A 14,990-nucleotide genomic window follows, 5' to 3' on the forward strand; every position below is an offset into this window, starting at 1 on the left:
CTGAAACGTCAGAAACGCGAGCGGGGCTCACCGATGACATCTAGTAATTCACCTCGGCAACGTGGTCAGACTCAAATAGTCAATAAAAACTATAAACCTTGTAATACTAGGCCTGTAACGAAATAATATTTGGACAATTAAAACCCTAAATTTTCTAACTGTGAGTCTAGAACTATTTTTTGTTCGTATTTTGAAATATAAATTGCTTAAAATTTGAGTAAATGTCAACTCAAGAAATGGATTCAGCCGAGGCTTACAATAACTGTCAAAATTGTGTCAGGATTTAACTCTTATTAGTGCATGGCGCCAGTTATAAAAATATAAACACATGATCTACGTGATTATCGTGAACTATTCAAATCTTAATACCAATACTCAAAACGTAACTCACATCGTCAAGTAAACAAAGAAAAACGCGATAAAACAGTTTAACAATGCTATCCAAGTGTTTGGTAGCGGTTCATTTGGGGGCGGGTTATCATTCCGAAGCCAATGCACCTTTTTACAAGAATTTAGTAGAAGAAGCTTGCCAATCGGCCTTAAAAATCTTAAACAATAAAGGAACAGCCTTAGATAGTGTTTGCGAAGCAATGAGAATACTAGAAAACTCTCCAAACACTAATGCCGGGATTGGGTCAAACCTAACAATTTGTGGGAAGGTTGAATGCGATGCCTCAGTCATGGATGGTCAGACCCTAAGTTTTGGAGCTGTGGGTGCCATTTCAAACGTCAAAAACCCTATATTAGTGGCCAGAAAACTCTTACTTGACCAAAACAAAGGGCAGTTAGATCTTGGAAGGATACCCCCTTGTTTATTAGCTGGAGAGGGAGCCAGAGCTTACGCTATAGAAAACCAATGTGAAATTATAACGGAAAATGAAATGATACGAAATGAGACCAAGAAGGAATACTATAAAGCCAAGAAACGTTTAGAAGATGAGCTAAATAAACCGAACAAAAAAGTTCGGACAGATGAACCTAGTCAAAGTTACAAAATGGAAGGATTCAAATTGGACACTGTTGGAGCAATTTGTATTGATAAAAATGGAAACATTGCGAGTGCGGTTTCGAGCGGAGGTGTAATTCTAAAACATTCTGGGAGGATAGGACAAGCAGCTTCATACGGAGCGGGTTGTTGGGCTCAAAACACCAAGGATTGCTCGATTGGGATAGCCACTTCGGGAGGGGGAGAGTATTTAATTAGAACTATGCTGGCTGAAAAATGCGCCAAAGCTTTGCTCGAGAATGATGATCCTTTGATAGCCGCGAAAGAGTGCTTTGAAAAAGACTTTGTTCAATCACCCTACCTTAAAAAACACGAATTAAAACTAGCTGGTTGTCTAATATTAAAATTAAATAGCGAAAATGGATTGTGCGATTTAATTGCTACGCATACTACAAAGAGTTTTTGTTACGGGTATATTGAGGGGAAAAGGAATAGCAAATCTGTGACTAAAATATCTAGATTAACCAATAAAGACACTAAATTAAAAGATATGGAAGTACAAATTGAGGCATTGTGTTTCAGACTTAAATAAAAACCAGAATTGAAACTGAATATATTTGTTGTAATTTTTTTGTGTGTGAAAATAAGAAGCTTTCTTATTTTAAACTTTTATCTTTTAAAGATTAAACCAACCGTATCTGGAGATGAAATGGAGTACCGAATTAAATATAATGGCCAGCTACGGTTCCTTCTCTCTCTTTCTGTCAATTTTACACAATATTTTTCTACTATATCACGTGGAGGTTTTCGTATCAATGTACCACATAAGTCAAAGATCATTTTGGATAGCGGAAGGCCTTTTCTTACTCTGGAACTCTTTCAACGACCAACTGTTCGGTTGGTTCAGCGATCGTTCCCTACTAAACACAAACCAAAATAAACTATCTCAAAGCGAAGTTGTGATACACAGGCTTCGTTCCATTAAACTTGCTGGACCATTAATGGCTTTGTCTTTCACATTATTCTGGTTTAAGGTCAGATGAATTTGACCTCTAAAGTCAATAGTGAGCTCTCAAAACCCTAATTGGTGCGCTTATTAAAATTATAGATTCCGTTTATCTCTACCGGTTTACAATTCGCAGTTTGTCTGTGTCTCTACGACAGCATGTTAACATTGGTTGATCTTCAACAATCGGCTTTACTGGCTGATTTGTCTTTAAGCTCAACTGGTCGCGTGTCAATGGGAACCTTTAGCGCGGTTTTCAGCGGAATTGGTTCACTATCAGTCTTTGCGTCTTATTTATTCTGGGAAAAAAGTGATCCGAAATACTTCCAATTTTTTTGCTTTACCTTGGCGATTATTTCCCTGGTTGGGTTTCAACTAAGCACACAGTTTATGATAAAATTCTTTAAGAATTCCAAAGATTATAACGAAGAGAAGTTACAAAGGTATAAATTGAATGATACCTCTGTGAAGAAATATGGTTCCTTCTAAGACCTCATAGAAAATATATAATTTATTCTTAAGTATAACGAACGAAAACTACCAGCCTATTGGAATTCAATCTAAGGCGTTTGTAAGCTACCTCCACCAAGTTTTAAGACACAAGAATTTTGTACGTTTCACCTTCATGAATCTAATTCAGGTATAGTCAACAATGCAGGGTGTACCAATGAAGGCAGGGCCGAAGTACCACTGTTTTAAAATGTTTAACTCAACTTTTTAGGTTTTTAGTTGCCATTTCAACAGCAATTTCTTCCCTCTATTCCTCAAAGTTCTTTTATCAGAATCGTTATCACCCGCTTTGGTTTCGGGGCTTTTGGGCTTCTCTTTTCTAGCTCCTCATCTAAACAATCTATACTTTATGCAAATGTGTCGTAAATACGGGACGTACAAAGTAGTCAAAGTGTTGTTCGTAATAAAAATGGGGCTTTGCCTATCTCTGCTCATCTTGGGACCTTACAGTGTCATTCCTCTATGTATATTTATAGCCAGGTTATTATTTAAACACCATACGTTTATAAGATGTTCCATAAGTAGACACTTCGTAATGCTAGAGACTTAATGAGTGCTAGTTCGAGAACGACAAGCGAGAATTTACTACACTCGTTTTTGCAATAGTCTGTACTAAACCTTCGAAAACGCCTGTCCGGGCCTCGCTTTACAAGAATCTATGACCTACGTCACTCACTTCATGACAAGCTCCAGTTTGGAACCAGTGACAAACTTATGGAACATATCTTACGAACTTATGTATAAACTTAAACGATAATATAACGCGTATAATTACTCCTCAGCAATAGAATTTTTACCGAAGGAATTTGTAAACTGCTTAATTTGATTATAAGTGACCTTGTTGATGAAGATATGGTGCTTCACCGTAGACCTCAAGCGGTCTCGGCGTTAATATTTGGGACTTCCGCTTTACTATCAAAACCGGGACAAACGTTTGCACCCATAGTGGGGACGCTACTTATAACGTGGCAAACGGGGAAAGACCTTTTCGATGGGTAATTAATTTAAACAATTAATCCAGGAAACAAATACGTTAACGTATTTCTAATCAAACAAGCGCAAACCCTAATCTCTGGATGGAGAGAACAAGTTCCTTTGAAAATTTCAAAGATAAAGACGCATGTTTTTGGCTACTTATAATGGTTCCATTGTTTTGTACTGTTGTACAATTATTCATTTGGTCAATGTTCACCCTACACGGATCGAAATTAAGAACTTTAAAGCAGTTGAGAGTTAGTCGCGATTCTGGACCATATAATGAAAATATATGAAGGTATTAAATAGGTTTAAAATAAGTATTAAATAATAAAAGTCTAGTCTACATACAAACCTTGTTCGATAAAAAAAAAGTCTTATTTCTTATAAAATGATTTTTATTCATTTGTTTTTCATTTAATAATAAATAAATTTATAACAAAACGATGTTGTGTTAATTAATTAACTTATTAATTTCTAGTTCCTAATTTAATTTTAAAAAAAAAAAACCCTAATTGGCACGCATAAAATTATACTTCTTTGGTATTATTTCTCAATAATCTCTAAAATATTGAAAACCATTGCACAAATGCTCGAGTAGTTTGTTCAGTTCAACTAACTAACTTAACTAACTACAAATGGTTGAAGTCAAATTTAAATAAATTTTTACACGTATAAAAAAAACAACATAAAAGACGACCTAATATAAAAGTTGTAATATTCTTTTTAAAAAATTTGTAAAAACTCTAACTAATATCTGGGATTTTTGTGATCGCACCAAGGAGTTAAATTATAATCACATTCTAGTTTAACATTATAAATTGTAGCGGGACAATTGTCTATAAGAATCCTATGCCAATTATCTATTTTGTACTTGACTGTATTTAATCCTGTCTGACGATCTCGCCGCCTTGTAGCCTTGAAAAAACATTGATACAACTTTATTTAAATGGTATCATACAAGAGATGAGAGAGCTAAAGATAAACCCTGGAATTCCATGGAAATTTCCAGGAAAGTGTCACAAATCGCACCTCTTTTTGATTAAATAGCCTAGCTGTATCTCTTTTCCTAGAAGCACGATCATGAACATGTTTGAATGTTGTTTCTTGATTAGTTGTAATATTTTTGGGCCTGCTTATCTATTAAATTTGTCACAGAGTGTTCAGTTGATAAGAAGAAAACAAACAAACAAAGACAGACAAAACTACACACTTTAAGTTTAGCTTCTTTCATACGTGCATAAAATTCGTCATCCTCAAGTCCCCATCCCCAATAACGATTGGACAAACCATTGACCTATTTATTAAAAAATTGGAGCTATGATTTATCCACGTCAAAGGTTACTGGTTAAAAGATTATACCAATTCAAAGTTTTCCCTCGTTAGAAGTAAAATTCCCCCAACAAAGGTGGAATAATGATATTTAGGGTGCAATTCTGGTGCCGCTACGTGGAATGGTCCTTTGGAAGGATAGGAATAAGGGAGATTGGGATTAAGTGGTAATAAATCCACATCGTGCATGACTAAATAATCGCATTCGTTTCTGCTAAGTAGGTGCCCAACGTTAATTAAAGACGCTCTGTTGAATCTATCATACACATTGTTGAAGTTCATCAGACACTATCACTGTATGACAAGCTTACCCTCAAAATCTCATATTACCTATGTTGATCAATTTGATTTATGATGAAAAATTTATGTTTAACCTTTTGGTTATTTAAAAATTTATGCATATGAGGAATAAATTGGAGTAACTCCTCAAAACGATCCCTAAAGGGGACTATGACTGCTAGTTGGTGTTCACCCCAAGAACTTTGAGATTCTGAATCATAATCATCTAGAGATTGTTTCTGAAACATTTCAGACACATAAATTAAGGGATTTTTATAGCTTGGAGAAGAGATATATGATAAACCTTACATCTCTAAGGGGTTTAGATGGTTGGTTTTGAACGCAAATAGGCGGCGTTGTGAAGGGAGATGAGGAAAATGCCAGAAAGACTATACATAAAATTTTACGCGTTAATATTATGGCTTACAATGTTGAAGGTCTTCTAACAATAGTACGTGTCTCACCAGATGTGATAAACAGCGACGCCAGGCAAAAAAGAAGTAAAGTTACAAGGCGACGCATTGTCAGTTATTAACTTAATTAGACAATTTAATGTCGACCATTATTCTTCTACTTTCTAACATGCATTAGATAACCTAAGCCTTGGCTCTAATATGGGAGTAAGGTACTTCATCGTTTATATTTCAGTAAGTAGCTTTCGAATTTGAATTTCCTTCTTACTTTGATTATTTAAAACATCGACTTGAGTCTTAATATAAAATTAATTTACTTGAAAGTCCCAAAACACTTAAATAATACTTAAAACCGATACACAACATGGCTTCCCCAAGTTCCCCTATAAAACTAGGCGCATACAAATAAGCAGACGATCATTTGGTCCGTAGGAGCGTCTAGTCATGGAGGGAAATAAGCAAATTTTCCCGCACCCAAAATAAATTCGCGTTTCCGATTGGTCAGTTAACTTAACATCGTCAAATGGCGCCAAACTTAAACCGCGAAAAACAATGACATGGGGGAAGTAGACAGTTTGTTTGCCTTGAAATTTACAGTCCAGGCTTTGATAATTATACATTTTGAAACAAGCCTGAATTTGACGCCAGTTATAATCGCGTGAGAGACCTTGAAAAGTAACGTCTAATACACAAAATTAAATATAAACATATTTAAATTAAAAATTACTTGGTCTGAATATTAATCATGGGAAAAAATGCCTCCAATAAGAATTGATAGGACTTGTTTTACAACCTTTCATAGTTCTTAATTAAAAGTTTTATCTGACACGAACGTAGAAAACTTGCGAGTTTAATAAGTATTTTCCAATTTAAACCAAAAAAACTTCTTTACAATCTGACATTGATAAATTCAAGTTTGAGCATGAGATTTTCAGGGTCAAATTTTATCTCTACCTTTATTTATTTTGTTTTTTCTCTTTAATTTTCCTAAACTGGATATCAGAGAAAAAAAAAGCTTTAAAAACAGAGTCAAACAGAGTTCAAGTTAAGAAAATGCAATAAAATATCCTCCAAACTTTGACTGGGTTAGAAAACCTTTACGGAATTCGAAGGAAAAACTCATTATAAGATAAGGTTTCGTAATACGTTTAGTCTCATCCAATATAATTAAAAATAAAAACCGTTTAAAATTCAACAACCTTCTACTAATTCGAAGAAATTATCGAGATTAAAAGATCAAATTTCTTTAACTTTAAATTAAAATCCTCCCACACATTTAATGACGTCATAAATGATCCATGAGACACACGCGTCCTATTTGATTGCAGATTAAAAGAAAAAGTGTCGGATTTCCGTCTCATTATTTTCGTGGATCGGCATAATTCACAAAGATCTGATAACGGTGATGACAAAAAAACCTTCCCTGTCATATTTCCTTATTTTATAACAATCTGTTTATAACAACAGCGTGTTGTAACTATTGTGTTAGATCTAAAGACTTCCCTTACAACCTGGGCTAATCTGAAGCTACAGAAAAAAAGGGTTTATAAAATGTCAGTCTATTGGGAAAAGCGTTGGCGACAAGATCTCTGATTGAAGATTAACTCGAGGAGTTCGCTAGAAGGATATGGAAGCTATAGGCTGGTCTATATTCAATCTCAATCCCGATTGGCCTATTTGTATAATATAAATCTCCGCTTAGTGACAATCGGACAGTATAAATTGAAGTTTTATTGACATTCCCAAGTATATAATATTGAATAAAACGCTTGGAAACTCTGTGAAGAAATATAGATACCAACTCCTAGTAGGGAAAGCATATATACTTAGTCAGTTAAACAGACAGAAAAGTTTTAACACTTCTACAGAATTACGTCTCCTCAGTCATAATAACACGTAATATCTACGCGTATACAGGGTGTTTGTGAAAAGTTTATCAGAAATTAACCTGTTATGATCTATGGCCGATTTCGAGTCGAAAATGTAACATTTTGCCCTAAGGGTCGCTGTTTTAGGTCATGATTGTAGTGTTTTACGACAGATGAGCCCTTAAATTTATTTAAGAAACTGAAAGACAATATTAAGGGGGTTATTCATAAAATACTCCAAAGATAACTTGAAAATGGTGGCCCGGAAGTTACATTTTCGCCTCGAATTCGACAGACATTTCAGATACACCCTGTATATCCTTGCAAAATATATAGCTGTACAAAAAAGGCAGTTGTTTCTATTGCGAGTTCGTGCCTACACAGGCGTTTCTGAAAACACGTGGATATTAACGACTTGTGTCTGTATTTCTATTCCCGCAGGTAGTCTCGTAAAAAGTCTCTTTCGCCTTCACCTGTATTTGTTTGAATTACCTTAAACCATCGACAAAAAATAGCAAAGAATAATTCTTCAAAATTTGTCAACGAAACAAAAAAAAATAGATAAATTAATTCGTCATTTACCCTTACCCTGTTTTCTATAAAATTACTTTCTCTTTTAACGGTTACATGAACATCGGGTTCTTTGTCAACCCTTTAATGTTTTGCCATTGTATAATCCACAACACCGGAGATGTAGTTCGTGGTTAGTAGGCCTAGTGCAACATAATCGAGGAGGTACAACTGTGGTTGTATTTTTTATGTGTACCTACATTAAAGTTTATTTTATTTAATTTTACTTTTAGTGTGATTATTTAACTGGGCGCGACAGAAATTTATTGTGTTATTGAAAATCGTCCATCCGAGAAGAAAGAAAAAAATATATATTCAATGTTATTATATTTAAGGGATATCAACAAGTCGAGGGTCTAACCACTCTCAGTGAGAAACTTGTGGTGTTTCACGCCTAATTCTATTATAGTACAGACAACCACGATCGAGGTGACCACCCCTCGCAATTAGCTAGCTTGCTAGCTAGTCGAGTGTAATAAGTAAGTGTCTTTCTCTTGTACCCTATCTCTCTCCCTTTCTTTCCCAGCTGCAGAACCCATTTCACTTTCATTTGGAATTTGTACGACGTCAGGCGCGTGCGCTCGTGTTTTGTACTGTGATTCTATTTCGACATATTTTAAAATCATATACTTAAAAAAAGAATAGATTAAAATAGATTAAAAAGTTTTGTAATAAAAGGGTTACTTTTTAAAATTGAAGTTTCACATTAAAAATTACGGATGAAATATAAAGTTTAATTTAAGATTTGTTTTCCTAAATATTTCACTACACGCAAGTTCGGCTTCGATATATATTAGGTAAGTCACATATTTTAGACATTATTTAAAGTAGGTAATAGGAAAGACTCGGAAGTAAAATTTATTTAATTGAAGGTATATTTAATTTAAATTAAAGGGGTATGCTTGTATAATAATTATTTTAATTGAAAAGAGGATATAATATAATTATTATCGGATCTGTCTATTGATAAAATATTAAAGACAATACTTGAAATTGTTATCCTTTTTACGAATAAAAAAAACGAAACGAAAATTCTAGCTGAATCGAGGGGCTAATCACTGTCTAATTCCCTGTACACCGATTATGGATTAGGTTTAATCATTTTTGCACTGTCAAGCGCAGGGGTTTTAAAGATTAAGTACAGCCATGTACACCGATTACACTGAGTGGCCGACCCCTCGAGCTGAACACTGAATAAGAAAAATTATATCTGAACCCTTTTGCCATAAAAAAATACTAAAAATAAATTATATATTAAAACAAGCTCATTTCGTAGATGGTCAAAAACTAATTAAAATACTCCAATGGTTATGACCCACAAATATTAATTGACAATTAATAGTTCACTATTTCATTACCTAATCTAATAGATCATGGTATATCGGTCATTAGAACAATGTTAATTGATTATAATAATAATAAAAAAAAACATCGAAAGTCATTTTCATTGCTCTAATTCCTGCGGAACTTTTATTTCGATAATATTCACGGCTATGGTATCGCTTTCTTTTGTATAAATATAAGGTCACGAGGAACAAAACATAATCATACCTATGATTATCTAATCATAGACAACGGATTTGTTAATGACGAGATAGCCAGTTTAAAAATAAAATTTACCCAACATACAGGGTGTTTCTGATAAGTCTGCAGCCATAAATCAAGGGGGGGATGTTCTTTGGGAAATCGATTTTGAGTCGAAAATGTAACTTCTATCTCCATTTGTGCAATAAGGGACACTGTTTTCGAGTTATGATTGTACAGAGTATTTTAGGGGTGACCCCTTAATTAAATATAATTAAGAAACTGATTTAGATAATGATTTCTAATTTAATTAAGGGGTCATCCCCAAAACACTCCATCATATAATAACTTGAAAACAGTGTCCCTTAGGGCAAACAAAATGTCATAGATAGAAGTTACATTTTCGACTCAAAACCGATTTCCCAAAGAATTAACATCCCCCTTAATTTATGGATGCAGACTTATCAGAAACACACTGTATATTAAAATAAATGTAAAGATAAATGTTAACAAACTTCTCTAGCAAAACGTGAAAAGTCAAAAGTGTTTTAGGCGTGTACTAGGGTGAAGTACCCACGGATCTTCTTTTGGGAAAATTTTAAGTGTCTATTAGTTATACAATGGGATACCCGATCTAACAACCGGTAACAATAGAGTACGTCACCCCATCAGTGAGTGAGTGTGAACTTTCCGTTTTTTTGTTGGACTCGGTCGGGATATAGTATAAATACAACGCGCCAGAGAAGAGATTCCCGCATTTTAAAGTTGGTCCAGAATATAGTGAGTAGATTTAAACTGATGGATTTAAAAATGTTTATTGACCTTTCACGAGAAAGAAAAGCTATAGAAATCCCTTCTTAGTTTGTGCCAAAAATCTCATTGTAAAACAGGTATTTCAATGAGAATTTTGGGACAAACTAAGACCGTAATATCCAACAACAGATAATACTACTGTTGAATGGGAAAGAAAATGTTTCGTACCATTTATCTCTCCCTTATAAAATATTATTGCTCTCAAAAAATAAAGTAACCCTTCTTTTTGATCTTTATTTAACAGTTAAAATTGACGCGATCACAATCCCTCGAATTTTTAAGTTATTGCCCTTGAATTTAAAGAATCAAAGTCAATGAAAACAGTTCAGTTACGAGTGTGTTAGGTAGTCTTAAATCTAGATAGATTAAATTCCAAATTGAGGTATTCGCTTCACGCCAAGAAAACCGGTACAATTTCGAAGAAACGATCATGCCCTAAAATGTCCCACATTTATAATTAACCCGACAGTAGCCTGGACCATGGAAGTCGAAAAGCAGTCATTACCCAATGGAGGTGGTGGGCCCCACGTTGAACCGTCGGTCCAAGTATCCAAGCTCCGTTTTCTGATGTTGTTCATCTTCGGGATGGATACCATCGTTTCAACTTTGACCTTTTCGGCCTACCCCATTATATCAGACGTCATCGAAGGTTACTACGGAATAAGCCCGTCCGATGTCAACTGGACAAACATGATCATGTCCTTATCTTTCGTTGTGGCGTTCTTACCATCGGTGGCCATGTTCGAGAGAGTCGGGTTAAGGTTTGGCGTTACGTGCGGAGTAATTGGAGTAACCGTCGGATACTGGTCACTACGGGGTAGTTTAGCCGTTGACCATTTTTGGGTCATTCTAGTCGGTCAAATATTTGTCGGGTTGAGTCAAGTATGTTTCTTGACCATTTCGCCCAGAGTGGCTTGTGTTTGGTTCGGACCTAACGAAGTATCCAGAGCGTGTTCAGTTGGAGTATTTTGTAATATGGTATGTATATTGTATATACGTTCATTCAATTTTATTTTTCAAATTGGACTTTAAACTTTAAAGTTTTTATTTGTTGTTGTTGTTTTTGGACAGATTGGTATTGGTTTGAGTTGCGTCATCCCACCGTTAGTTGTTAACAGTAAAAACAATGGTGAACTGCATGAACAGCTTTCATATTTCACCTATGGATTGGCGGGAGTCGCTTCATTATCTTGTCTTTTAACTCTAATTGGTCAGTAAAAAAATAATTCGTTTTACAAAAATAATTTCCAACGGTAAATTTATTATCTTGTCCTTGAAATGGGTTTTTAGCGCAAAAATAGCTTTTTAGTTAATTCAAATAGTAACAGATTAATTAAACTATAATTAAAGATAAAATTGGCTTCAATCTCTTGTCTTTTAACTCTAATCGGTCAGTAAAAAAAGAAAAAAAAAATCGTTTTATGAAAATAACCCCCAACGGTAAATTTATAAAATTGTCCTTGCAATGGGTTTTTAGCTCAAAAAATAGAGCTTTCTTAGTTAATTTAAATAGTAACAGATTAATTAAACTACAATTAAAGAATAAAATTCCCCTTCAACTACGACCAGATTAGGGAGAGAAAAATAAAACGCACATAGTTTACATCTTGTACAACTTACAAAATTTACGTGCGTAAAATAAATATCTGGCTTCTTTCCCCAAGATATAAATATTATAACCATTAAACTAAAATATAATGATACCAATTTATTAGAAAATCCGGGGAGATTCTTGTGACGAACGGGTTTTTTCGTGGAATATAGTATTATAATAATTTGGGATTCATCTAAGGTTAACTTTACGAAATCACGAAAAAGGGTTGAAGACGCTGGGTAGGTTTAGATCATGTAGACGAGTTTGGTAAAGGACTTCCTCTTCACATCACCTGTCTCGTTGAATAAGAATATAGAATTTAGTAGCACCCTTGAAATTCAAGGTCATATTTTCACTAGCACGTTCTACTCATCCACGTGGGTAGAGATGAGGGGGTGGGAATGAATTGATGCGTGAATTTCAATTTTAAAAGATGTTGACATTAAGTTGTGGTATTTTATTTTTAAATTAAATTCTTTATGGAATGATAAAGGGTTTCGTGGATCACCGAAGCATCCTCCGAGTCAAGCGCAAGCTTTGCTTCGGACCAGCAAAGAAGAAGAAAAGAAAGATATCTCACCATCGAAAGAATTGGGAAAACAACTGAAAGAAATTTTTACAAATGGAAATTTCGTTCTGCAAATGCTCTCTTCCGGTAATTTCAAGTTTATTTTACACGCTACTGAAGACAGATTAATACTCGTACTGTACATTGTTAAAATTTAAGTTAAAATTAGGTTTTATCTAAAAAAAATCTAAAAAAAAAAGGCTTAGCCGCGCTAAAATGGCGGGAAATTTAGGTTTTGGCGCCTTAAAACTTTCAGAAAATGCGGGAAATTCGTGCAACAACTAATGCCACGTGCGACTTTGTCTTTATTTTACAGGTTTTATATTTTCACTCGGGATTACGGTAAACACAACTTTAAACCAGATTGTTTTGACGCAATTTCCAGTAAGATTACTTAAGGTTTTACCCTTAATTAGGGACTAATTAACGTATGAATTAAAATTGTTCTGTAGGGCGAAAATAAGGCTGTAGGTGTAATGGGTTTACTTCTAGTCATGTGCGGTTTACCAGGTGGTATCATCTTCGGAATTATTTTAGATAAAACACATAAATACAAGTAAAGTTAATATCACACCCATTGGGGATAGATACAGAACGGGGACTAATTAGTAACTACGCTTCTAATTTCTAGGAGGATGTCTCTTTTCGTTTGTTTAGGAGTGTTACTGAGTTTGTCCTTCGTGACAGCGTCACTTTACCTCAACATCAAGACGCTTTACGTCGCTTGCGCATGCGCCGGGTAAGTTTAATCATTAATGTTACGCTTAATTTAGTTTCAAAACAATATAGGTCTATTCAAGGTCGTAAAATTATAATATGACAATATGAAATACTAGTTTTTGGTCAATTAATTCTTTTAAAACCTAATAATGACAATAGCAACCTTAAATTATTACAGCATGTGGTTTTGACAATTGTCCCGCACATAGCTGTGTCTGTAATTAAACCTAATTATTTTATTCAAGACCTATTATTAAACCAGAGGGTTCCAAATTTAAGTATACGTTTTTGAGGTACTGCATAACTTCACGCAATAAATAAATAAATTCCCCTTGGGATGTTTTTGGTGTGAACAGAGATAGATTTAATTTTAGAAGTAGGAATGGTGAACAGATTCAACAGAGTAATCTGGGAGAGCTTCAAAGTCCCGGACACTCTTCCACGGGACGGAGGGGTATGAAAGAAGAGGCGGGTCATAGCGACAGAGGTAAAAAGGAATTACGTATTTTTCGCAGTCCCCGTCAGCAACGTCATCAAAACGTAGTTTAAGTGAGCCAATAAGATAATTTAAACGTTTCGTTACGTGTTGGAGGGAGGGGCTATATACTGGGCTATGAGTCGGACTGAAGTAAATGCTAACCTTCTCCATTCCTGCTTCTAAAATTAAATTTATCCCTGGTGTGAACCAAGAAAGATGCTTAAAGACATTACAAATCAATAAATATACTGTAGTCTTTGAGTGCCTTGGAAGACGAAATATTTAATAGCAAATTAACGAACATATTGTAGTCTTTGAGTAGCTTGGAAGATAAAAAATTAACTTAAGCTTAAAGTTAAATTTAATGATCAGAAATAGGGGGAAATGGGGAATAGTAGTTTTTTAGAACCAATCTTTAAACGACTTTACAGTTTCTTCATGGCCGGTTACCCAGCTGTGGGATTCGAGTTAGCTGTGGAATTAACATATCCATTACCAGAGTTATTACCATCCGGATTAATTAGTTGCTCCGGAAACGTAAGTATCCTTGAAACTCAGTGTGTCATTGATTATAACTACATTAAGCAAATTATTACTAGGTTATTTCGATTCCTCTTATATATTTGTGCGCCTGGATGGTACCGAATGTGGGAATTCTTTACACTAATTTGGTCTTCATTGGCGTTGCCTTACTAGCCTGTATTTGTACTGGTATGTACTTTAATACCTCGTACCATAAGTTCATAAGATATGTTCCATAAGTATGCACTTCCTATACTTCGTAATGCTTGAGACTTAACTGAGAGATAGGTTCGAGAACGACAAGCGAGAATTGAAGTCCTACACTCGGTTAATTTTACAGTTCATCTTAATATTTAGTCTGTACTAATTAGCCTTTGAAAGCGCCTCACCAGGCGTCACTTTACGACAATCTATGACCTACGTCACTTCATGACAAGCTCCAGTTTGTAACCAGTGACAAACTTATGGAACCTATCTTATGAACTTACGCTCCTATGCAATTTGCATCACGCTAAGCGGCTATAAATGAATTAATTTGCTTAATTATTAATTCAGCCCTTGTGAAAACCGATTTCCGACGGTTAGCCGCTAATGAATCTCGAGATGAAGATAATCTTCGCGCTACGGGAGAAACAATTACCGGGCCAGTCTCTTCTCAACACATGTAAATTAATTTAAATTGTTTTTAACTAAGTTTTACTGAACTACCATGATGTCACAAGATCGCTCCTTATTTTTTTAAATCATTTCACTTTATTGTATACTTTACTCATGCTTTCATTCGCATAAAATAAAACCGATTTATTTTGTTTACACCTTTTGTTTACCGTCAACATCTCCGAGTTGCGAGGGTGGGGGGGGGGTTATGGACT

General features: G+C 34.8%; 5 protein-coding genes across 5 annotated transcripts; 4 read left to right on the plus strand and 1 right to left on the minus strand.

Annotated features, from left to right (window-relative positions):
* The first annotated feature begins 55 nt into the window (after positions 1-55).
* Positions 56-1,555, plus strand: Tasp1 (Taspase 1). The gene has a single exon (XM_089838918.1). It carries the CDS (start codon positions 435-437, stop codon positions 1,536-1,538), a length of 1,104 nt encoding a protein of 367 aa, XP_089695044.1. The 5' UTR covers positions 56-434; the 3' UTR covers positions 1,539-1,555.
* A 95-nt stretch (positions 1,556-1,650) lies between these two features.
* LOC149717477 (solute carrier family 68 member 1-like) lies at positions 1,651-3,881 on the plus strand. The gene is made up of 6 exons (XM_089838898.1): positions 1,651-1,980; positions 2,055-2,395; positions 2,475-2,592; positions 2,674-2,942; positions 3,245-3,457; positions 3,520-3,881. The coding sequence occupies exons 1-6, from the start codon at positions 1,651-1,653 to the stop codon at positions 3,731-3,733; spliced, it is 1,485 nt and encodes a 494-aa protein (XP_089695024.1). The 3' UTR covers positions 3,734-3,881.
* Positions 3,815-5,875, minus strand: beta4GalT7 (beta-1,4-galactosyltransferase 7). The gene is made up of 7 exons (XM_089838920.1): positions 5,513-5,875; positions 5,358-5,437; positions 5,100-5,287; positions 4,800-5,025; positions 4,651-4,734; positions 4,470-4,577; positions 3,815-4,355 (listed from the first exon to the last, which is right to left on the minus strand). Exons 1-7 carry the CDS (start codon positions 5,568-5,570, stop codon positions 4,188-4,190), a joined length of 912 nt encoding a protein of 303 aa, XP_089695046.1. The 5' UTR covers positions 5,571-5,875; the 3' UTR covers positions 3,815-4,187.
* Positions 5,876-8,466: 2,591 nt separating this feature from the next.
* On the plus strand, positions 8,467-12,821 carry LOC149717479 (choline/ethanolamine transporter FLVCR1-like). The gene is made up of 5 exons (XM_089834685.1): positions 8,467-8,696; positions 10,706-11,214; positions 11,308-11,446; positions 12,324-12,485; positions 12,715-12,821. Exons 2-5 carry the CDS (start codon positions 10,717-10,719, stop codon positions 12,819-12,821), a joined length of 906 nt encoding a protein of 301 aa, XP_089690811.1. The 5' UTR covers positions 8,467-8,696; positions 10,706-10,716.
* Positions 12,822-12,861: 40 nt separating this feature from the next.
* LOC149717480 (choline/ethanolamine transporter flvcr2a-like) lies at positions 12,862-14,925 on the plus strand. Its single transcript, XM_089839000.1, has 5 exons — positions 12,862-12,954; positions 13,030-13,137; positions 14,028-14,133; positions 14,196-14,307; positions 14,674-14,925. The coding sequence occupies exons 1-5, from the start codon at positions 12,875-12,877 to the stop codon at positions 14,784-14,786; spliced, it is 519 nt and encodes a 172-aa protein (XP_089695126.1). The 5' UTR covers positions 12,862-12,874; the 3' UTR covers positions 14,787-14,925.
* The last annotated feature ends 65 nt before the right edge of the window (positions 14,926-14,990 follow it).

The sequence above is a fragment of the Phalangium opilio genome, unplaced genomic scaffold (genome assembly GCF_054372755.1).
Source record: "Phalangium opilio isolate 3A_F unplaced genomic scaffold, DU_Popi_V2 ptg000003l_1, whole genome shotgun sequence".
NCBI lineage: Eukaryota > Metazoa > Arthropoda > Arachnida > Opiliones > Phalangiidae > Phalangium > Phalangium opilio.